Here is a 21771-nt window from a genome sequence, read left to right on the forward strand (position 1 = left end):
TCAATTGCATATTATTACCAAAGCTAATTACATGTCTGTGTCTGTCTTGAAAAACAGACAGACAGACAGACAAACAAAAAGACAAACAGACAGGCAAACAATCAGTAGACAATACGAAGGACAAACACAATTTAAAGTAGGGTTTTGTGCTGGCCATGCAGTCAAGAGAATGATTTTGTTGATTCTCAGACTGAATTATCTTGGTTTTATAAACAAGTGAATTATTATTTGCAGTATAATAGAGATCTTGGTGATTTTCAGCAACCTATAGCAGAAATGTTGCTCAAGAATTGGCAACCATTTCTAGTTCCATTGATAGTAATGAGAAAGTTGACTAGATTATACTGCATGTGCTGTCCCATGCTACTATTTGTCTTGTCCAAGTGACTCTCTTGAGTTGTCTACTTGTTGCCTTTGCCAGTACAGACAATTAAGTTTTGGAATACGGAATCAAGTTACTAACTAGCTCAAAGCATACTAAATTTTGAATGATATGAAAACTCGTAAAAAGAGAATGTTCTTTACAAGAGTGCAGAAACAATGTACAGATACAGTGGTTTAAACTTATCACCCCAACAAACAAACCAAAACAAGCAAAAACAAAAATCGTAAGGACACATAGTTAATTGTTCAATATGAAAGTAACTAAGCAACGCACTTGTAGCTAGATGTTGATGGAGACCTGTGAATGCTAGAAACAGCCACGTTAGCACGAACCGACACGTCATGCTGGCCTAACAGTTTGCAGCAACCGCTTGGATGGATCGATTAGTTAGTGGAGTACGTACTCCTGCGCATTCCTTCTCTTCGAGCGCTCGTCCTAGAAGAAGTCACATGACGATCGACTCGGTGATCACGAGCTCCACTACTCATTCTATTTATTGCTATAGAAACGATTGAGATATCTATAACTAGATGAAAGTTTGTGGATGGAGTTGCACAATGCACAATCAACTATATACTCAAGTGTCACACACATCATGCGTACTAATGATAGATGATCCAGCAGATATTGCATGCAGTTGGAAAATAATGGTACATTGTAGGACATAGGACGATGTCCCACCAAATGTGTTGTTTATCCGACCAAATACTGCGCCAGTTTTGGGATGAGTTTGGACACAACATCCACTTTATGGGTATATGGTAAACCTTGTCAGTCACTCTCTTAGCACGTGATGGCCTTTCCAGTAGTGTATCTGTTAATTTCATGAACTTAGGTGCCTCCTAGCATGCTTTACTTATCCAGAGAAACCTCAGCTGCATTTCTCCCTTGAAAGTTGGTTATCAATAATTAAATGCAAAATGGCTGCAGTAGGGGTGGCACTAAGTTCATGTAACACCATACAAGAATGTCCTAACTAGGCTCAGTCTGTCCAACCCAAAATAACTCTCTATTTTCCACACCGGGATGACATTACCAGAAAGCACGGACTGATTGATTAAATATATAGTATATGCCGTGAAGCAAGTTAGAAATACAACAATCGTTAGCTAACAAACTATTAAGTTAATTAATTTATCAACTGTTGGTAAAATTCAAGAGTATTGGTATGATCAGTTAGGTAGCTACTAAACACACATACAGTATAGATGAACGTAGAATGTACAACTGAGTGCGCTACATCACATTTCTTTGCTTTTCTGTTGACACTCCTGTTCTATACTATCAGTATGGACACACCAAGAAAATCCAGCACTAAGCAAACTAGATCAAAGTTCTAAGACAATTTACTGCAAGTACAACTTCATGTCGATTAAATTCATGCCCTGTGTATCCTTGTTCATTGCCGTGACAGCCCTTATTAATATCTATCAGTGTACCCATTGTACATTTTATATCGAGTCTTCTGAGGATTTTGCAACAAAAACTTCCATTTCTACAGCACTGCTGGTCAGCCGTGATGTCCTGCCATTGAGTGTGCATGTAGAAGTGTTTTCAATAGTAACTTTCTCAACAGAATACATAGGCTTGATTTGGGAATGTCGACTTCTCGATTTTCGAACAGGTCTGGGTCTTTGAGGTGCAAGTGTAAGAGGTTTAGTTTCTTGTGAATCTTCTTCAAGCAGCAAGCAGTCTTCATTCGTCAAGTCAAATAGTGACATGAAGAGCAGTGACCATCTCCAATCGAGAACAAACAGAGCAAGAAAAGAAATGATACAAAACATTCCTGAAGCAACGATGAGCCAGAAACTCCAGCCATAATTCAGCTCTAAATCTCCATCTCGAAATGGGATTTTTAGCTCAGGCCATTTGTGAATTATGCCAGTATACATTATGACTGATGTGAGTAAAATGACGCCAGTAAGACCCCACATATAACAACCAATTCGAGGAGAATACAAAAAAAGAAAATTGACAATCAGCCATAAACCAAATGCAGTCCTGCAAAATATCACCAAAATCACAAAAATATCAACGTGCACAATGTTTCTGCTATATTCATACCAGAGCAAGCCATGAGTGTAGAATCCAGCTTCTCGGTATCCTCTGTTCCAGCGAATGTTTTCTCCATCTAAAGTGAAATATTCTGCAATCCATAAAATGGGTAGAGGCATACCTCGCCATTGAGCATCTCGAAATTCTCTGTTGAGTTGATTGGCTATAAATATTTTAATGTTGGTACATGTATGAGTATCAGATGTATATAGCAGTTATCTATGATAACTGTCAAATATTGTGCAGTATATCTACTCTGACTTCAAGCAGCAGCCAAGTTACTGGATAAAACTCATTGCAATAAAGTTCCAGTTCAGCAAGATTTTAAGACACGGTTAAACTCAAAGCAACAAGCAATGAGCAACAAGCAATGAGCAACAAGTTTCTATAACATTAACAGTTATTTTCCTATGAGAAATTTGCCTGGAATCATCAGCAACATGCGTGTCTGCTGTCTTATGCTCGTGATATCAGCACCCTTGTCATTTACAAGAAGAGAAAACAGACAAAATAAAATCATAGAGCAGAGTGCATGACCATGCAGTAGCAGTAGAATACTGACTTCTTTCTTACAAGAACAGCCATCATCAGTAAAATGAGCAAGTTCAGTATCTATTTCTATGCCAAGTTTAAGTTAATTCTGACCCTCCTGGTGCAGCTACACCATTACAGACAGACATACATACAGACAAACAGACCAACAGCTGTGCACGTGCATGCACACACGCATGCACAAGCAGGCATGCACGCACACATGCATGCATGCACGGACACACACACACACACACACACACACACACACACACACACACACACACACACATGCACACACACACACACACACACACACACACACACACACACACACACACACGCTCACACACCACAGAGGTGTGCAACTGGCACTATTGCACTGCATGTAGCACCAAGCTCAAGTTTGCAGTGCCAAGCCAGCTTGGACAGGTCTAGACTAACAGCATGTGCACTAAATTTTCCACTGATTTTCTCAAGGTGCAATTTCAAGTGTCTTAAAGTAATTGAACTATTGACCATCAGCAACCTCTACAAGCAAAACATTGTACGGTTCTGGTGCAAACTTTACAAGGGAAACAATTACAAACGTCTCACTTCGTAATGAAGCACTCTACTCCTGTCTACATTCCCTATATCAGTATTGTGTGAGAGAGGCTTTAGGATATAAAAATAAGATATCTCAGCAAAAACTTGAATGCCTGCATGGTACTGCGTAGATATGCTCAAATGTCCAGCCAGTTGTCTCCCCTCTCGGAGAAGAAAGATCGGATGGAGACATAAGTCACTTAAGTAAACCACCGACTCTATCCTCCAATCAGAGTGGCATCAATGTTTGTGTCGCGATTGGCTCTTTGCTAATGTAATTTCGCCTTGACGCAAGTGCCTGCAGTCTCGACGGGTGCCATCCAAGTCTACAAACAACAGGTCAACTCTTTCCAGCTCTTCTCGTTGTCTGTCTCTCGTTCTAAGAGCGCTAGACTCAAAGCGTACCACAGAGGTCGGCCAACCAAAGGTCGACCACAACGTATGCAAATCATATCTCTGGGTGTCGCCCTGAGTTGAGTGCAAATACCACGCTTTGTAGAAGACAAGGAAGACAAAGGAAAAGACAACATGTAGGTGTAGCTCACACGCTGACAAAATGTGATATCAGATGGTTAAAGCAATTGACTACTCACTCAGTCACAAATGCATTAGCAGAGAGCCAATAGCAGAGAGCATTGCTATCAGCAATTATCGTGAAAGTAGTACAAACACTAACCAAACGTGTAAAATCCTGATTGGAGGATAGAGAGTTGGTGGTTTCCTTTGAGTGGTGAATGTCTCCAACCGGTCTGGACACTCAAACCTAGGTACTGCAGGCCTTAGATTAGAATTTTCCAAGTGTTCAAACAATTGTCAGAACACTTGGAAGTTGTCCAGACATCAATGGCAGCTGTCCAGGACATTCAAGGTGACTGTAGTCAATTTAATGAAATCTTGTTGCACACTAATTGAATGAAATCTTAATTCCTAACTCAGAACAAAGCACTACACTATGTCTTCATCTAATTCTGGGACTTCTGAACACTCTCTCCACTCTCCCCACTCTTCAAAACCTAATTTTGCTTCTGTCAGTGATTCATCGTCATGCAGATGAGTGAGTGTCAGTCTTCATAATTGAGTAAACATCAACATCTGGAACATCTATTATCATAAGTTCTAATGAATGACCAACTGTTAGCAAGTCATAAATTAAGACCAATTAACCTAAACAGCATCTGCCACTCAAAGCAGTTTTTTTGGTTTATAGGCAGGGTGTCTAAGTTGTCGCCATGTTGCCAAAATTGGCGACAGACATGTAGAACTCTGAAGTGACTCAGACCTTCAGGCGATGGTAGACTCCTGACTCCAGTAATGTAGTAGTCTTGAAGTGGATATAGACCTGCTGAGAATGGTGTGGCCACATCAGCAATAAACAATCAAGTAGAGTAGTACTTATTTGGCGCAATAGACTTCACAAAAGGTACCAATTAATTGAGGGACATGTTGCACACTATTATTTTATCTGTCCAGAGGCGTGCAGGTGTTCTGTGCTAAAGTAAGGTGTCAGCATGTGCATTCAGTACAGCAGCTGAGCTACAGTAGTGAATGTGAGAGAGCTAAGTTTCAGTACACCAGCCCATCTAAAAATGAACTTTGTAGTAGAATGTGAAACTATTGCGCGTATGCATGGCTGTTGGTCTTGAAGAGAGATCTGTTTATGAGTTTCCTTTGTGAACTTTGTGTAAAGATATCCAAATAAAAGTGAATATGTTGCTCTGTTCATGTGACCTCAACAAAGCCCGGCAATTGGCCAGTTGGCGTCAAAGTTCATTCTGTCGCCAGAACTTGCCAAGTCTTGGGCTACAGGCCTCAAACGTTAGGACACCCCTGTAAAGGCTAATGCTGATCTACACTAGGCTAAACAGCTATCGTTTTTAGTGTGAAATGTCTTCCCATAGGGTGTGGGCTATCTAGTGATTTTAATTAAAATCTTAAAAGTATTGTAGACTAATGTGTAGTTTTAAGTCTATGTTTTTAATTAAACTAACGATGTAGGTATTGAACATATATTTGAGACAGCATCAAGTTAGTAATGTATGTGTAGCCTCGTCATGTATGTGTATAGCCTCATCCCCAGACTCCTCATACAGGCACCGGACAAGACTACTGTAGTAGAGCAAGAGAGTCTGGGGATGGGGCTAATGGGTATGTGCATGCACTTAGAAAGTAATTTAAATGCATAGGCATGTACAATTCCTGTATGGCTATGGTAGTCCCTATTCAGTGCCAGATGAGTCATATTGGCGCTAGATGTTTAGCATCATTGCTCTTATGTTTGCAAACCCCTGCAGACATTTCATCTACAAACAGCCTGCAAAAGTGGCTACAAGAGTTATCTTGTCAGACTAATTACTTAAAAACTGTCATTCCCCTTAGTGTGACCTTGGAAGTGAGTAATGAATTACTAAGAGCTGCTCCAGTTGCATGGACCATGCATGTTACACCAATTTCCAGTTGCTGATCAGTTGCTCTTACAAGATAATTGGATAATAATTAACCATTAATTGCTCCACCCCTATGTCTTTGATAGGCAAACTTATTATCCTTCCGTTTTCTTTGTAGGAAAGGCTAGACCTAGCGGTTTCTAGCAATATTGAGATCATCGCAAAGTCCAAAAAAACAACAAAAATATTGAAGATTTTCAAAGTTCACACTTAGGGGAACATGCAGACAAGGATCAATTAATTAATTAATTGGCGAGTGAAGCGAGCCTCTCTCTTGTCATGTCAATTGAGCTCAAGATATATTATATTTATATATTTATATATTTATATATTTATATGCGTACGTCAGCACTTGTCATATGTATTTACGGCAAAAGAGAAAGACGGATTGACAAAACAACGATGCCAGATGAATGCAATTTTGAATCCGTAACATATGCGCTAAAAATTGAAGCAAGGGACCCTTTTCGAGGGTCGACTCAATTATAATTTATTGGCGAGAAGAGTGAAACGACTCTCGATTTTTCTCCCTTACGCGACTAAAGAGCAAAGGAGACTGATTCGTGACAAACGGAATGAAAGGAAAAGCTAAAAGAAGAAAAAGTCTGTTTTTTGAGTTTCCACACGTTACTTTGACAGAAATTATTGCTACCCAACCATTATCACGTGACTACGCGACCATTGTTACGCGATTATCACAGTAAACGAGTGAGACGATTGAAGCATAAACGAAGAATTGAAGACAGCTATAGTATTTTGCATTCAATTATCCGAACTCAGCGTTCAATTATCCCATTCAGGCAATCAATTATCCAAATTGGGCGTTCAGTTATCCGATTCGGGCATTCAATTATCCGATGTTCTGTCCTAATTAGAAGTACCAAATATAGAAATAATTATTTTAGTCGCACATTTCTTTCATGACATCTTTCTAGCTATGATGCTCACTCACGTTTCAGCTGAACAATAAATGATTGATTCAAGAAAGATGGGAAGGCGAAGTAGTGAAATTCGAGCTAGTGATTAGCTAAAAACCCACTACAACGCATGATGGACTGTTGCATGGTATTACTACGGACGCGAGGTTCTGCGGAAACGTGGGGCACCAAGATTAGTGCAAAGGAAGTCATCCTACAACACACACTAAAAACTCACGCTAAAGTCAAGACTAATTACAAATCATTGCATCTAGACAGCTGATGAATGATGATATTTTTGCAGCTGCCCAACCACAGACTATGTAAGCTATTCAGTTTTCATGATATTGCACAACAGCCGTAAGCAACGGTTAATTGAATGCCTGAGTCTGATAATTGAACGCTGAGTTCAGATAATTGAACGCAAAATACTTTAGAAGAGCAACTGAAAGTCTGTTTCCTGAGTTCCCGCGTTTGTTTGACAGAAACTATTGCTACGTAACGCAACCATTGTTACGCGAATAGGTAAAGACGGAACACCATCGCTCGCCTAGCACAATGCTAACCGAGCATTTACTAGTTAACTGGCTATCAATAAAGTAGATCTTACCATAGGGTCCAAATCCAATCCTAAACTGCTGCCATCCCCAAGAAAATCGTTCGTTGTAGTTAATCTGTTCTTTTAATTGATGTTCTGGCTCACCTAACAAAATTTTAATTTAATTACTAGGTAAAAGATTGCATGCATGCTAAATGTTAGTAGTGGTGTGTAGATCTATGCCCACCTTTCAATGTGATGTTGATTCCTCGCAGGCCAACGTGCAGTCCAACTTGAGCAGCGACTTCATGGTTAGTAAATGCCTTGTACGCTGTGCGCGTCTTGATTGTTCCGGTTTGCCAACCGTAACCATAGTTACCAACTAGACCAATCGGCCGGCAGTCAAGCATGGATATTCACCAGTCGAGTAACTAAAAGCTAACCGATGATGGTGCAGCCGACGAAAAGAGATGCTCCGACTTTTAGGAAGTAGACTAGAGCCTGCAAAGTTTCGCGCCAACATGTTAGACAATGCCGGACAAATGAAGCTCTGTGACACCTAACAGCGCTTTTCTCGAGCAGCACAGGGTACAGTCTACTTAGTAACACACACTTGGAACTTCTAATCGTACGATGTCTCCGCATATACGGAAAGCGGAGAGCTAGCAACTATAGAGAGATCAACTGCATACATCTCACCTTTCTTCCACGGATTGCTGGAGAGACGACAAGAAGAGTAAAGCCGAGAACACCAATGGCTACCACAAGACCAACTACGAGTTTGTCTTCAGTAACTGCCGTCTGGCTAGCACCGTACAGAGTAGGATATGGCTTGCTGCGAAAGGCGTCAAAGGAGGCTACAATCATAGCGCCGCTGTGACACTGAAGAATGACTGCGATTGCGCGCGTTTTGTTTGCGTTATTGTCTGGAGAGGAAGCTTTTAGATTTGCCTGAACTGTCAGATCCGTGTAGACATTATTGTCGTGTACGTTTGGTTGCTTGGTATTTGAGATGAGATGTTGTGTGAGACATGTTAGGCTGGGACAGCGTCGACAATGCGGGAACAAACCAGAGTGCTTCTTAGATTTTGCCTTCCTGCAGCTGGTTGTGCTTGTATACGTACTAGCAGGTCAGAGACCGCTTTCTCAATCTTGGTTACTATGTAGTTTAGTCAAATTAATTAACTTGTATAACTTCCAGAATTGTAAAATTGTAAAATGTAGAGCAGGGTCAACATTTCAGGTTGCAGTTGGCAGTGTGTGACTTTAGGCTTGTTGAAACAAAGTCTGTTTCATGTCATTTAATTAATTAATTAATAGTATGTGTAAGCTATTACAATTAAGCTCTTCCACTATCTATCTATAGGTAGGGTTGGGGAATTTTTTATTCTAAGAATTATTCATGAAATGTCCATTAGATTGCACTGCCTCTTACAAACAGGCATATCTAGATTGTACGGGCTTCTTTTTGTAGAGCTACACCTTCTAATAGCTAGGGCATGTTATAGTAGGTGACACATCATTATTGCTATAACACCAGCATGTGACATCACAACTAGCACTGGGGAATAGGAATGCAAATGGTTGGTATAGCAACCATAACCACCAGAAGGACTCTAGGATATGTTTCTCATCTGCTTTCTAACTGTTGCAGTACTGGTTTGTTCTGATGCTGCCATCAATGACAAGGAAGCCTATGAAGGTGAAAGTTATGATGGCTGGTATAACAACAAAGCTCATCCTGATTGGGGTGGTGCAGGTGAGATATGTCTTACTTCAATTCCATTATTTCACATTGATACTGTGCACAGTAAACTTGTAGGTGCACTCGGTACTATACAGCAAGCTGCAGGTGCAGAATGATGTTAGTCAGAACATACATGTTTACTTCATCATATGCATTGCAATAGCTCTAGGGCTCTACGTTATGGCATTTTGTGAAACATTTTGTGCTTAAAAATAAATTGGTGTCATATCATGTGATTTTATGCACCTAATGACAAGCAAGTTACAGTAGAACTATTGATTTTGTTGTAGGTGTATCAGTTACTATAGACACGCTAAGAGTAATATTTGATCAATCTGTTGATTATGCAGACTTACTAAGTGGAGGAAGTATGATATATGCTCAAATATGTTTGTAACATTGTACTATATACGTTAAAGCTGCTTCTCTAAATGACTTTCTCTTTCTGTTGTTTCCATTGGTGCAGATATGACTCTGACCAGACGTCTTGATCATGCATATGAAGATGGTGTCTACCATCCTTCAGGTTATGAAAGACCAAATCCTCTCACCATCAGTCAATATGTAATGAAAGGGAAAACAGGCAAACCTTCTTACATGAATCGTACCGTGCTCATGACATTCTTTGGTATGTACAAGAATTTATAGAAAACTATAGCTCTAGCTGTTAATAAGGCCATGTGTTCCACTAGCTGCACCTTAAACTACGCTGTAGTTTAGTTTAAATGCATTTAAAAACTAAACCAGTTCAAGAAAGCGACTGTTTCCAGTAGGAACTTGCACATCCGGGATGTGCAAAACAAATCGTGTATGAAAGCTATAATTTGATATTGGGCTGCTCTGTCGCCGAGTCAGAGCAACTGTTGGTTTTCACTGATTCAGCATCTACTAGTAGGAATTTGCATGATGGTGACCAAGGACACCGTCTTCTCTCTCTGTGTAGCTGCTGATTTCTTTCCCCTAGTAGCGACCCTTACATCTTCTAGGCAACCTTATTCCAGGAAAATAGTCAATATCATCAAAACAGTGTTGTCGAGAAGCCATCTAAACAAGCATGCTGCTGTCATGTGACAGTTAAACCTAAACCACTTTGCTAAACCTACTTTGAAGTAGGTTTAAGAAAGTGGTTTAGGTTTAAAATTTAACTCGTTTAGTGCAGGTGGAAACAGGTCAATTCTTAAACTAGTAGCTTAAACCACTTGTTAAACCGGTTTTAGGCACTATAGTGGAAACGCGCCTTATGATTTTTAGCTTTCAGGATGGTTTATGTAATCGTGCTGATATGATTATGTATAGGTCAGCAAGTTGTAGAAGAAATCCTTGATGCACAGCGGCCTGGCTGTCCGCCAGAATATTTTAACATTGACATACCAGCTGGTAATGAGCTGTATGATTCCACCGGTGAAGGAAACAAAGTCTTGCCTTTCCTGCGTACACGCTACAACATGTACACTGGTTATAACCCAAATGTGCCTCGAGAGCAGGTGCTGCAAATAGTTGTCATGAATCTTGCTGTGTATTGTCACATTAATTAATTGGAAAAATTTCATATGTCTAGCTGAATGAAATCACACCTTGGATTGATGGTGGTCTTATGTATGGAGTAGCCAAGGCTTGGGCAGATGCTTTACGGTCATTCAAGAATGGCACACTGGCTTGTGATAAAAAAGATGGAGTTGAAGATTGTCGGTTTCCTATTCGTAATGATCTTGGTCTACCCATGGCTAATCCTCCACCACCTAGAGATCATGTATTGAAAAGTTCACGAAGATTTTTTAGTAAGCAGGGATTTGATTAATTACATGTGCTTATATTAAGATGTAAGAACAACACATTGTGTGCCAGGACTGGGAAATCCACGAGGGAATGAGAATCCATTTCTTTTGACTATGGGCATACTATGGTTTCGTGTTCATAATCGTTATGCTCACTGGATTCAATCTCAACATCCTAACTGGGATGATGAACTTGTATTCAATCGGGCAAGGCAGTGGACAATTGCTTTACATCAGGTCACACCATCCTGCACTTGCTAATTCCAGAAGTCTGCCTTATATACTATCCTTACCTTGATATGTAGAAAATTGTTCTTGAAGACTGGCTGCCAATATTCTTAGGTGTCCAACCTTCCTCTTATAAGGGATACAAGCCATCAATCCACCCTGGAGTAACGCACGTGTTTCAGTCAGCTGCTATGAGATTTGGTCACACCATAGTGCCACCAGGAGTGATCCGACGGTGTTGTAACTTGTATTTATTAGTAGGAACTTTACGTTAATTGATTGGATCTTAGGCACAAAAACTGCAGTATCATGTACACAACTGAAGCCACTGGAGCAGCTGGATATGTTGCTGTTCGTACATGCAATTCATACTGGAATCCACAAGACGCAGTCGAGGAAACCGATGTTGATCCACTGCTAATGGGAATGGCTACCCAAATAACCGAAAGAGAAGATAACGTAATTACAGAAGATTTGAGAGGAGGGGTATTGATAGAAGCATTGGATGGATAATGTTGGATTTAATAGATTTTCTTCATTAGGTATTTGGCCCACTTGAGTTCTCACGACGTGATTTAATGGCACTTAACATTCAACGAGGACGGGATCATGGACTGCCTGATTATAACAGAGCTCGAGAAGAGTATGGATTGGATCGCATGACTAGTTTCCAAGACATCAATCCAGAGGCTTTTGATACGAGTAATCCACACTACCCTGAGTTGGAACATATGAGACTTGTACGACAATTTATGTTATTGTGTATCGGTATACGATGTTTCATGTTAATGTTTTTTGGCTAGGCTATTTCAAATCTCAGCTGGTTGTACAATGGAAGTTTTGACAATTTAGATATTTGGCCAGCGGGTCTCCTGGAGACAACAATGTCAGGGCCAGGTCCTTTGTTTAGAGCCATTATACTTGATCAGTTTGAAAGGATTCGAGATGCCGATCGGTTTTGGTATGAAAACAAAGCCAACGGGTCAGAAAATCAGTTGATTTACCAGAAAATCCACTTTAATCCTCTTTCTTTCTACTCTAGACTATTTACAGATGAAGAAGTTGATTTAATCAAAGGAACAACTTTGTATGACCTTATCATCAATGTGACTGACATCGGACCAGATGATATTCAGTCTAATGTATTTCTAAACTTGGCGTCTGACTCTACGAGTCCATGCCATTTTTCTTTTCAGCTAAGCGAGGACATGTTGGATGATTGCACTGAAATGAAGACATTTGACTACTTTACTGGTAGTGAGACACCATATATCGTGACATTTTCTTCTCTAGGATTGTGGATTGTGCTTTTGCTTGCCGTTCTTGCTGTCGTCGTTAGCAGAAGAAAGAGAGCAATGAGAAACACAATTGTACGACAACGTCTTCGTTCTGAGAAACCAGAAAAACTGAGTGGAAATTGGAAAACAATAGCACATTGTTGGGAACTAATGACTGACGAAGGCACCAGGCAGATAACTCTTTGTGTTATATCTGAGGAGGGATGTGAACTGATTGTAACCAATGGTGATGGAGCAACACTGAGAAGAATTGACTTATTTACACATGGACACATCATTATATGGCAACCGTGTAACGACTCTACTCTTTTATTAACTCGTGTGAAAAACGGACATGACTTGATCTTGCGCTTTTATTCATCCCCTGGTCGTGATCAATTTATTTGTGAGCTGTTAGAGACCTTGACACCAAGAAATATTATTGTTGAAGTGATAAATCAGCACGACAGTCATTACATCTTGTCCAATGCTATAACAAAACAGAAGAGACAGCAGCTAGTTGAAGAGTTTATGCGTGAAGTGTTTGCACGTGCTTCACAAAACTCTCAGGCTTGGCAAGTTGAAGGCAAAGGCAGAAAAAAGGTCACAGAACTGGTTCTCGACTTTGAGTTATCAAAAGAGGATTTTTCAGGCACTATGGGAATGACAACAAACTCATTGTTCGTGGAACAAATGTTTAGTCTAGCTGACGCAGATAACAATGGATTTGTTACTTTTCGCGAGCTGCTGGACCTCTTGGTGATGTTCAACAAAGGCAGTGTAGATGATAAGATGATGCTTTTGTTTAATCTCTATGACATAGACAATTCAGGGAGTCTAGAGAGAGAAGAGTTTTTCAGAGTTACCAGATCCTTGTTGGAAATTGTGAACACTAGCGTAAGACCTGACGAATTGGATGAAATGGCAGAAAGTATGTTTCAGTCACGCAACTTTGACTCCAAAGATTACTTGACATTTGATGACTTCAAAGTTCTTATGCAAAACCAAGGAGCTTATAGTGCAGTCACTCCTACTCTCAGCCATGATAGATCTTCTTCGTCAAACTCAATGCTATCCCCAATGATTGTAACTGGTAAGTGTATGATTTCTCTTTTACTACTGGTGACCAAGCATTATGCAATTAACACTAGGTGATCACTTGCAGTCGCCAGGACTTTCACTCAGCAAGTGCAGATCTCGTGTGCATACAAGAAGTCTTCGTGATAGAAGAGTTGCACTGGAGTCTGCGTATGAAGTGCATAGACTTCGGTCACCTCGAAATTCAGCCATTGATTTGGATTCGGATGAAGGGGAGAAAGCTGGAACTGCTGCCAGTGGATGGGAGCGATACGTTCGCTCTATAGACAACTACAAACTGCAGATTTTCTGGGTGGCATTGTTTCATCTTGTTGTGCTTTTGATATTTGCAGAGAGAGCTTACTGTAAGTTAGTCATGTTAAACTTTTAGTGCAGATATTGTTCTAACAAGTCTATTGTCTCTTTAGATTTTTCTGTTGAACGAGAACATGCTGGACTTCGTCGAATAGCCGGTTATGGAGTGAGTATTACTCGTGGTGCTGCATCAACCATGGCGTTCACCTACTCTGTCATTCTTCTACCGATGTGCCGGAACATGATTACTTACTTGCGTGAAACTCCTCTTAACCGCTTTGTTCCGTTCGATTCTCTGCATGGATTTCACCAGCACATTGCCATTGCTGCTTTGTTGTATACTCTGTTGCATATCATCGGTCATGCACTCAACTTCTATCATATTTCCACTCAGACAGCGGATGATCTCACATGTCTGTTTAGAGATTATTACCATTTTTCAGATGAACTGCCAAAGTTTCAGTACTGGACTTTTAACACCATTACAGGTACATGTACATTGTTATACTGTTACTGTTAACAGTCTCAGTGCATGCCGTCGTATATGTACATGTTTCTGGTTGATTGATGTATGTCTCAGGTGTCACTGCAATTCTTCTTGTCATTGTGGGAGCTGTTATCTACATCTTTGCTATTCCAGTAGCTCGCCGCTACATTTACAATGTCTTTTGGACAAGCCATCGTCTCTACATACTATTTTACGTTCTTCTTATTCTCCACGGTGCTGGCCGCTTGGTTCAAGCTCCTCTCTTCCACTTCTTCTTTTTGGGACCGGCATGTTTGTACGTTGCTGACAAACTGATCAGTTCTTCTCGCAGTTACATCGAAATATCTGTCATCAAGGCCGAGCTGTTACCATCAGACGTCCTGAGCATTGTCTTCAAGAGACCGTCCAACTTTGACTACAAATCAGGCCAATGGGTTCGAATAGCTTGTTTGGGGTTGTCAAAAAACGAGTACCATCCTTTCACCCTTACATCTGCTCCTCATGAAGAGCACCTAAGTGTACACGTTCGTGCTGTTGGTCCTTGGACAAATAACTTGAAAAGTGTGTACTCCAATGTTCCATATCCACGCCTTTTTATAGATGGACCATTTGGTGAAGGCCACCAAGACTGGCATCGTTATGAAGTGTCAATACTGGTTGGTGGGGGAATTGGCGTCACACCATTTGCATCAATCCTGAAGAGTGTTGTCAACTTGAATAGGAACGGTTTTGGGAAGCTGTCCTTGAAGAAGGTATGGCAGTCGTTTGTTCAAAATATAGTCATGTCTGCATGGTATCAATCTTGTCTCTCTTTAGATGTATTTCTTATGGGTTACACGCACACAGAAACAGTTTGAATGGTTTACGGAGATAATCCGTGAGGTTGAAGAAGCAGATTCAAGAAACATGGTGGAAATTCACATATTCATTACTCAAGCGTATCACAAGTTTGATCTACGGACCACAATGCTGGTAAGTTGGTGAAAAGACCGTTGTTTGGAATTATATCTAATTAGGGTGGTGAATTACCGATTTTTGTCTAGTATATATGTGAACGCCACTTTGAGCGTATCTCTGGTCGCTCTCTTTTCACTGGTCTTCAATCAATTACTCACTTTGGACGACCCCCGTTTGACATTTTCTTGGCCAAAGTAAAGGGTCGTCACGGTGATGTCCAGCGTATTGGAGTGTTTTCTTGTGGTCCTCCTCCAATGACCAAGTCTGTAGAGGCTGCTTGCTCCAAGGAGAATGAATACGAAGGTCCTATCCTATTGCATCACTATGAGAATTTCTAGCAAGCTTGCAGTTGTGACTGCTTGGCATGTACCATGTTGTGTTGTGTAACTGTAATAGGCAGTATAGTCAACAGCTGAGGTAGCATAGCACAGTGACGATATATAGTAGTACAATAGCAGTTAGCAGTGTATCTTGTCAGTGCCAAGAGATAACAATAACAAGTGTATATCAACTAGCATCAAAATATTTCAATTGCGTAATCTGGCCAACATTGACAAACAATAATAATGTGTATTATTATTGTTATTAATACTGATACCAAAATTATGATGTGACTACCTGTAAGCACAAAAAATATGTACACTGTACTGCTTATATGGATGAGCACCTTTTAACAAAGAGCATGTTTCAAAGTAATTGTGCAAATATATTGTCATAACGCATTGCTTATATACAAGACTGTTTGATCTACTCATGGTAACGTTGCTTGCAAGAATGAAGAGAAAGCATCAGTCTTTTATATAGTATTTATGTGCCCTCTGATTTTTGCTAGAAATGATCTTAGTAGGCATGCAATTTCACTATGTTGAGTGGATGCTGTCGTATATTACTTTTGAGAACTTATAACTTGAAATGTTGTATAGTCCCGTGATCTTGTGTGTGTGTATTAATTAATCCTAGTATAGGTGCACTCACCTTTCAGGAATACACTCGATCCTACAGTCAGAGCGTACTTCTGCCATAGCATCGCAAAAGGCACTTCTCATTGTACAAATCAAGCTGTGGGATTGATGAGTATTGTGGTATTATAGTATCAGCAACATATATATATATATATATATATATATATATATATATATATATATATATAGGTCCATTAGGATATATCATGTCTATACAACACCAAACAAATCTGATAACTGACATAAGACAGTGTCACAAAAGACAACAGAGGTACACATAACTGCATCTATACCCGGAATGTAGCCCCTGGACAGTTTCAAGATTATTCTTCTTTGGCTCTTCGTGAAGATAAACCAGAGTATGTTCTTGACAATGTCTTGCTTTTGATTTTCACATAGTGTCGAGTTGCTCCTGCATGTAGTCTGTCTCTCGATCTCAACCAGACAGGATGATATGGAGCCAAGGACATTACCTGCCTCATTCAAGCTCAAGTCAGAGTATGCCTGCAAGTTGTATGAGCAAACTGACCTCATGACAAGTCGTACAACTAACTGCCGCTCGGTAGTGTATAGTTCTCCACAGTGCGTATCTTTCATCCAGAAAATCTCTGTACTGAATACTCCATGGCCTTCCAAGAGCCCAGGGTAGCAGGTCTCGCTTTATATTATCATCATCTTCCTCCATCTCAACTGCTAGATACCTTGCGGTGATTAAATTGGAGAAGTAAGTGTATGATATTGAGACACTTGAGTAAATCATCTTACATTGCAACGAAAAATTTTCTCTGCGTGTACTCTCCAGGTAGGAAACCGGCCCTCTTGAAGTAGACGTACACCATTGCCAGTAGGTACTGCAAAGTTGTCCACTTAGTGGATTGATATAAGGTCTAAGTACCGGTGTAGTAGAAAATATCATCCCTCCAGGGAAAAGTGTCGTTCCCCAGGAAAAGTGTCGTTCCCCCCCAGGAAGTGTTGTCCCCCCAGGAAGAGTGTCTTCCCCGGGAAAGTTCTTAGAGGTTAGAGTTAAATGTCACTTTATTCTAGAAGGAATCAATTTAGTCCAGGGGACACTTTTCCAGGTGGGACAGTATTCGTCTGATACCGGTGTACACATTGTCCGTGAATATTTACATACCTTGTCTGCTAGTCTGCAGTTTCTGTCGAACCACAACATGTCTTGGATAGTATCCTCATCTAAAAACAAATTAAATTGTTTATATCAAATGAGCCCTAGCTGTCAGTGTAGTAGCATAAGCAAGGAATAAATCCACCTAGCAGCTTGAAGAATGCTGTCAATGTCCCTTGAGTTGCGACCAATCTAGGAATGCGAGAATTTTGTAATTCACAAGTACCTTTCCGAACAACCATGCTAGAATGAAATTTTGTCATATAGATCTATATCTGTAGTGTATAAAAAGAAGCACAATGAACTATGACCGCTACCGCACGTACCTTTGTTTTCCAGCTCTCTCGGCCAAATTAAGGCTTTCCCGCTTTGCAGGTCTCTTTCGCGATGCGTACCTGTTGTCCACACTCATCACATCTACTAATTGTTTGCAGCCATCATCTCGAGTGTAATCCCAATCCAACATTCCTGTTATTTACAGAATCTGAAACCTTGTGAAGGTTGCCTCAATGAAATACCGACGTGCGTATAGACCGCTCACTGAAAGTTTGTCAGGTGGAGTCAAGCTTCCCGCGAGAATACACGCCACACTGTCCGCGCTACTTCACACGCAATTAAAAATATGAAAATTCAATAATTTACACAGACTGCAACTCAACCTTGCAGTAAATAATTTAATTAATTAAGCTACGTGTATAGTAGACGGCACCGCAAAGTGGTCAGTCACAGTCAAATGTGATTAGCTAGCAGCTATAATGCATCAGCTGATTCCATTATTTCCTCTTGCAGCAGCAGTTCAACTTCTTCCACGGGTGCTCTGATTCGAAGTTCTTTCTCTTCCATTATTGAGATAATCTCTTCGATGTCATTAGGAAAACACTCTACAGCGTCTATATATATCACCTACAATAGAATCCTAGATATAATACGCATCTCAATTAGCATACAGGTATAGTCAGACCTTGGCCCAAGGACATTGCTGAATTGCCCTATAAAATACAGCTTTGGCTCTGTCTTGTCGACCTTGGTCTACCTGTAAAAACAAAATGTGTAATGGTTTGTACAGCGTGTAGTCACAACAGCAGTGCACAATATACCTCAAATAGCATTAACAACCTCCACAGCAGAACACAATGTTGAACATGTGGCTGGTCAGCAGCCCGATCAAACAGAGATCTGATTCTATGTGCAAATCCAGTTATTGGTAACTGATAACTGCTAGATGCATAGGCCATTCGTTTCTTAGCATTGTTCCACTCTGTAAGAATGGACACAAGCCAAGTCAATGGGCTGGTGCTTTGTTTCATTACCAAATCCATTGAACGTCGTAAACGTCCAACTACATGAAGCCTGCTCTCTAACTCTGAGTACAGTGCAAACATTTGGATGTCATCAGGAAAGAAGTCAAGAGCTTCTTGAATCAATTCCCTAAGCATGTGACGTGGAGATGGAACAGCCATTGAATGACACCAGAGAATACCAACAGCAGCCATGTAAAGCCGTCCAATACTTGACTTTTGGCAATCTGCTATCTTCAACTGTTCTATGGCTGTCCTAAAGGTTGCCAAACATTCATGTACACCTCTGGTAAGGTACTTAAACAAAGCACAACAATTGGACACCTCTATGGCCGTATCAACAAGCACAGAATCATTGGCAGCTGCACAGCGAGTTAGCAAAGAAGTCATCCTCTCATAGCACAGCTTTTCAGCCTTCACAACTCGAGTAGAAGAAACTGCAGACAATACATTTTGACTGTGAAATGCAATGTCTTCAGCATATACCACTAAGGAATTAAGGCTTCGTTCTTTGCTCTGTGTATTGCTTGTCAAAAAGAAGTCAGTCAATTCCATTTCAACATATGACCTAAAAACTAACGCCAGTTCCATTCTTGCAAAAGCATCAGAGGGCAGTCCTTTAGCAGTTGCTTGCTCTAAAGCTGTACATAGCACTTGATGAGCTTCACCAGTGTTCCCTGCTATTAATGAATACATAGCCCATAGTGTTAAATTGTTTCTGTTATTTGGAGCTTTCAAAATAGATTTCAGATTTCTCTTGAGAGTTTTGAGACCAGTTTTCTGCTGTTTAGTTAGTTGCTGTGGACTAAACTGGCGAGGTAATGCCAGTACGCCAAGTTCAAAGTTGACAATTTTGAGTACAAAATCTGTGTACAAATGTTCTGGTACAAACTCCAAAATCTGGAATAATGCTGAGCGCACAAATGACACCAGTTTTATGCTCTTTGACTGTGTACATCCTCCCCTAATATGCTGCGCAAACCCTGGAATATCTTGAATTGCCCTACCAAACAGTACACTATGATACACACAAGTAGATGTGAGTTGAAGGCTGTCTGTGTTTATCAGAACTGGTGGCAGACTTGGTATATTGGTTTGCAACTGTTGGCCAGATAGAAACTCTATGAACCTGATCAACAGTTTATACTTTAATTCGTCACTACGAAACTTAAACAAGGAAGAGCTGACATCATCAAACACCACCATTCTGTCTGGATCAGTGCAATCATCTTCTGTTTCTCCTTTTGATATGTCAGGATGCCATGGAAGAAAGTCAGTATCTTCCCGATGTCTTTCTGTTACAACCCAAGCTTGGGCTGTTGGCAATCCAGATAGCGCCAAGCCTTTAGCACAGTCAGAATATTCAGTCAATGACCAATTTTTAGATTTGATAGAGGTAGCAGACATATTGTTCTCCTTCTGCTTAGAAAACCATTGGTTCCAATGCTGTGGATCTTGATGACCCAAATATTTGAATTGACTGTCCCAAAAAGTCTCCAGAAATGCCAACTGACCACTAGCAGGTGTAGACTCAAGCTCAGCAGGACAAAACCAATTGAATTCAATTTGTGCTTGAAAACATGCAACAGCCCGTTCAGCATAACCAGCTTGCTGCAGAAAACAACATTGCGTATAAAACAAGTCCAACACTGAGCCTTCTGTACCTTCTTCTGGAGAATGAGACTTCATAGTCCCATCAACAATATTAACAAGAGTAGAAAAGCACTTGCTGTATAATGACTGAATTGATCTCACTGTAAAAGCAGAGAAACGAGACTGAGCAAACTGCAAATACCCGACCCACAGTTGGCAGCTGTTTGGATGCTTGAAAACAACTTCTTTCCAACGTTCAGCCACCTTTTGTCCATCCCACACTAAAGCACAAGTGGTGAGATACTCTCTCAGCAAGTCTGTGCTACGAGGATTCTTCATTAATGCCTTTTCAAGAACAGCAATTTTTCGTTCTGCAACTGCCATAACTTTATCTTTCTTCGTATGTGTTGTAAACACTTCTCCTTCTGTTTGCCAAACGCCTTCTGTGGCTTGAAAATTGGCAAATGTTAACCACATTTGCACATCTGTTGGATTATCACGCAAAGTCTCACTAAAATACTTTGTTTGCAGAATGTTACGTTCAGCTATAGAGAGAGCTTGACCCTCAGTGACTTCATTAGTTGATGAGATGGCAGCTGGCTGTCCAGAACTGAGCAAAACAAGTGAAGGCTGAGTAGCAGCAGATTCTTGGACATGGTCAGCAGGAAGAGGAATATAATCGTCCACCTGGAACTTTGCTAATCCAACTACTTTTGTTTCCAATGTGCTATCTTGTTGTTCGGATGATATGTCTGCAAGTCGAAACCGTTTGACAGTTACATCTGCCTCAACAGCAACAGCTTCTGATGCACAGTACCGTCCTTCAATGTTTCCTCTCCTCTTTCTTTTCTTTCTAGTTTTGTCACTCTCTGAGCCATTATCCCCCCAGTCTACATCAGAGATTCCTAAACAAAGATCTCGAAAAAATCTTTTGTAGTTGGCAATATCAAGTCGATATAGACCACCATATTGCCAATTGCTACGATCTCCTTTTCTATCCAAACGATAAGCTTTTTCTGGTGACAATCCAGATTCTTCTATCCACAGAGTTGTTGGCTTGTGTTCTTCTTTCAATTTCACTCGTTTTCTCTCAGATTTGATGTCTTGCGCTACTTCCTTTGCCTTTACATGCTGCCATTTCTCTAGTGCGTCTTTTCCTTCAACCAGCTGTCGCCAGTCTTGAGGTTCAGTTTTAACTGAGCTTGTTACACTAGATACAATATCAGAACTCTGTGCAACAGCAGTAGAACTAGTAACTGTAAAGCTAAGATTGGTAAGCCAGTCTTTAGGGCCTAGAAGCACAAATCAACGTCTACGTCTGACGTGAATGTTCACTATTGTCTAAAAGTAAACCTTCTCAAAACTCCGCTTACCTGAGTCCTTACTTTGTTGATCAAGATCGCTGGCAAGGCGCTGGGAGTCAGCAGTGCTTTGAAACAAAGGAAAGAGAGGTTTTGCCATATCAGGAGAG

General features: G+C 40.5%; 4 protein-coding genes across 5 annotated transcripts; 1 reads left to right on the forward strand and 3 right to left on the reverse strand.

Annotated features, from left to right (window-relative positions):
• Positions 1 to 1623: 1623 nt before the first annotated feature.
• Positions 1624 to 8325, reverse strand: LOC134180598 (dual oxidase maturation factor 1-like). Its single transcript, XM_062647785.1, has 6 exons — positions 8158 to 8325; positions 7902 to 7959; positions 7706 to 7840; positions 7531 to 7623; positions 2450 to 2603; positions 1624 to 2386 (listed from the first exon to the last, which is right to left on the reverse strand). Exons 1-6 carry the CDS (start codon positions 8323 to 8325, stop codon positions 1837 to 1839), a joined length of 1158 nt encoding a protein of 385 aa, XP_062503769.1. The 3' UTR covers positions 1624 to 1836.
• A 756-nt stretch (positions 8326 to 9081) lies between these two features.
• LOC134180600 (dual oxidase-like) lies at positions 9082 to 15830 on the forward strand. Its single transcript, XM_062647787.1, has 16 exons — positions 9082 to 9217; positions 9496 to 9573; positions 9672 to 9833; positions 10502 to 10689; positions 10764 to 10983; positions 11051 to 11217; positions 11286 to 11443; positions 11499 to 11694; positions 11751 to 11948; positions 12012 to 12190; positions 12251 to 13578; positions 13637 to 13927; positions 13991 to 14365; positions 14458 to 15116; positions 15181 to 15336; positions 15408 to 15830. The coding sequence occupies exons 1-16, from the start codon at positions 9082 to 9084 to the stop codon at positions 15657 to 15659; spliced, it is 4743 nt and encodes a 1580-aa protein (XP_062503771.1). The 3' UTR covers positions 15660 to 15830.
• Positions 15831 to 16497: 667 nt separating this feature from the next.
• On the reverse strand, positions 16498 to 17919 carry LOC134180444 (speedy protein A-like). 2 transcript variants are annotated; one of them, XM_062647593.1, is made up of 6 exons: positions 17736 to 17919; positions 17555 to 17601; positions 17419 to 17477; positions 17049 to 17134; positions 16813 to 16984; positions 16498 to 16756 (listed from the first exon to the last, which is right to left on the reverse strand). In XM_062647593.1, the coding sequence occupies exons 1-6, from the start codon at positions 17873 to 17875 to the stop codon at positions 16607 to 16609; spliced, it is 654 nt and encodes a 217-aa protein (XP_062503577.1). In that variant the 5' UTR covers positions 17876 to 17919; the 3' UTR covers positions 16498 to 16606. The 2 variants fall into 2 exon arrangements, with proteins under 2 accessions (XP_062503577.1, XP_062503575.1); XM_062647591.1 differs by having other exon boundaries at positions 17555 to 17652.
• Positions 17920 to 18020: 101 nt separating this feature from the next.
• Positions 18021 to 21767, reverse strand: LOC134180324 (nuclear exosome regulator NRDE2-like). The gene is made up of 4 exons (XM_062647457.1): positions 21674 to 21767; positions 18507 to 21592; positions 18371 to 18442; positions 18021 to 18312 (listed from the first exon to the last, which is right to left on the reverse strand). Exons 1-4 carry the CDS (start codon positions 21759 to 21761, stop codon positions 18160 to 18162), a joined length of 3399 nt encoding a protein of 1132 aa, XP_062503441.1. The 5' UTR covers positions 21762 to 21767; the 3' UTR covers positions 18021 to 18159.
• Positions 21768 to 21771: the final 4 nt, after the last annotated feature.

This window comes from Corticium candelabrum, chromosome 5, assembly GCF_963422355.1.
Source record: "Corticium candelabrum chromosome 5, ooCorCand1.1, whole genome shotgun sequence".
NCBI lineage: Eukaryota > Metazoa > Porifera > Homoscleromorpha > Homosclerophorida > Plakinidae > Corticium > Corticium candelabrum.

Coding starts and splice junctions, on each gene's coding strand:
- LOC134180598 (XM_062647785.1), bottom strand. CDS start 8,325: ATGATTGTAGCCTCCTTTGACGCCTTTCGCAGCAAGCCATATCCTACT. Junction 7,841..7,901: donor CGTCGGCTGCACCATCATCG/GTTAGCTTTTAG, acceptor CGATTGGTCTAG/TTGGTAACTATGGTTACGGT. Junction 7,624..7,705: donor AATCAACATCACATTGAAAG/GTGGGCATAGAT, acceptor AAATTTTGTTAG/GTGAGCCAGAACATCAATTA.
- LOC134180600 (XM_062647787.1), top strand. CDS start 9,082: ATGTTTCTCATCTGCTTTCTAACTGTTGCAGTACTGGTTTGTTCTGAT. Junction 12,191..12,250: donor TATGAAAACAAAGCCAACGG/GTCAGAAAATCA, acceptor TTTCTACTCTAG/ACTATTTACAGATGAAGAAG. Junction 15,337..15,407: donor ATCTACGGACCACAATGCTG/GTAAGTTGGTGA, acceptor ATTTTTGTCTAG/TATATATGTGAACGCCACTT.
- LOC134180444 (XM_062647591.1), bottom strand. CDS start 17,875: ATGTTGGATTGGGATTACACTCGAGATGATGGCTGCAAACAATTAGTA. Junction 17,478..17,554: donor AGCATTCTTCAAGCTGCTAG/GTGGATTTATTC, acceptor ATTTGTTTTTAG/ATGAGGATACTATCCAAGAC. Junction 16,985..17,048: donor AGAAAATTTTTCGTTGCAAT/GTAAGATGATTT, acceptor AATCACCGCAAG/GTATCTAGCAGTTGAGATGG.
- LOC134180324 (XM_062647457.1), bottom strand. CDS start 21,761: ATGGCAAAACCTCTCTTTCCTTTGTTTCAAAGCACTGCTGACTCCCAG. Junction 21,593..21,673: donor TCAACAAAGTAAGGACTCAG/GTAAGCGGAGTT, acceptor TTGTGCTTCTAG/GCCCTAAAGACTGGCTTACC. Junction 18,313..18,370: donor AGCAATGTCCTTGGGCCAAG/GTCTGACTATAC, acceptor ATTCTATTGTAG/GTGATATATATAGACGCTGT.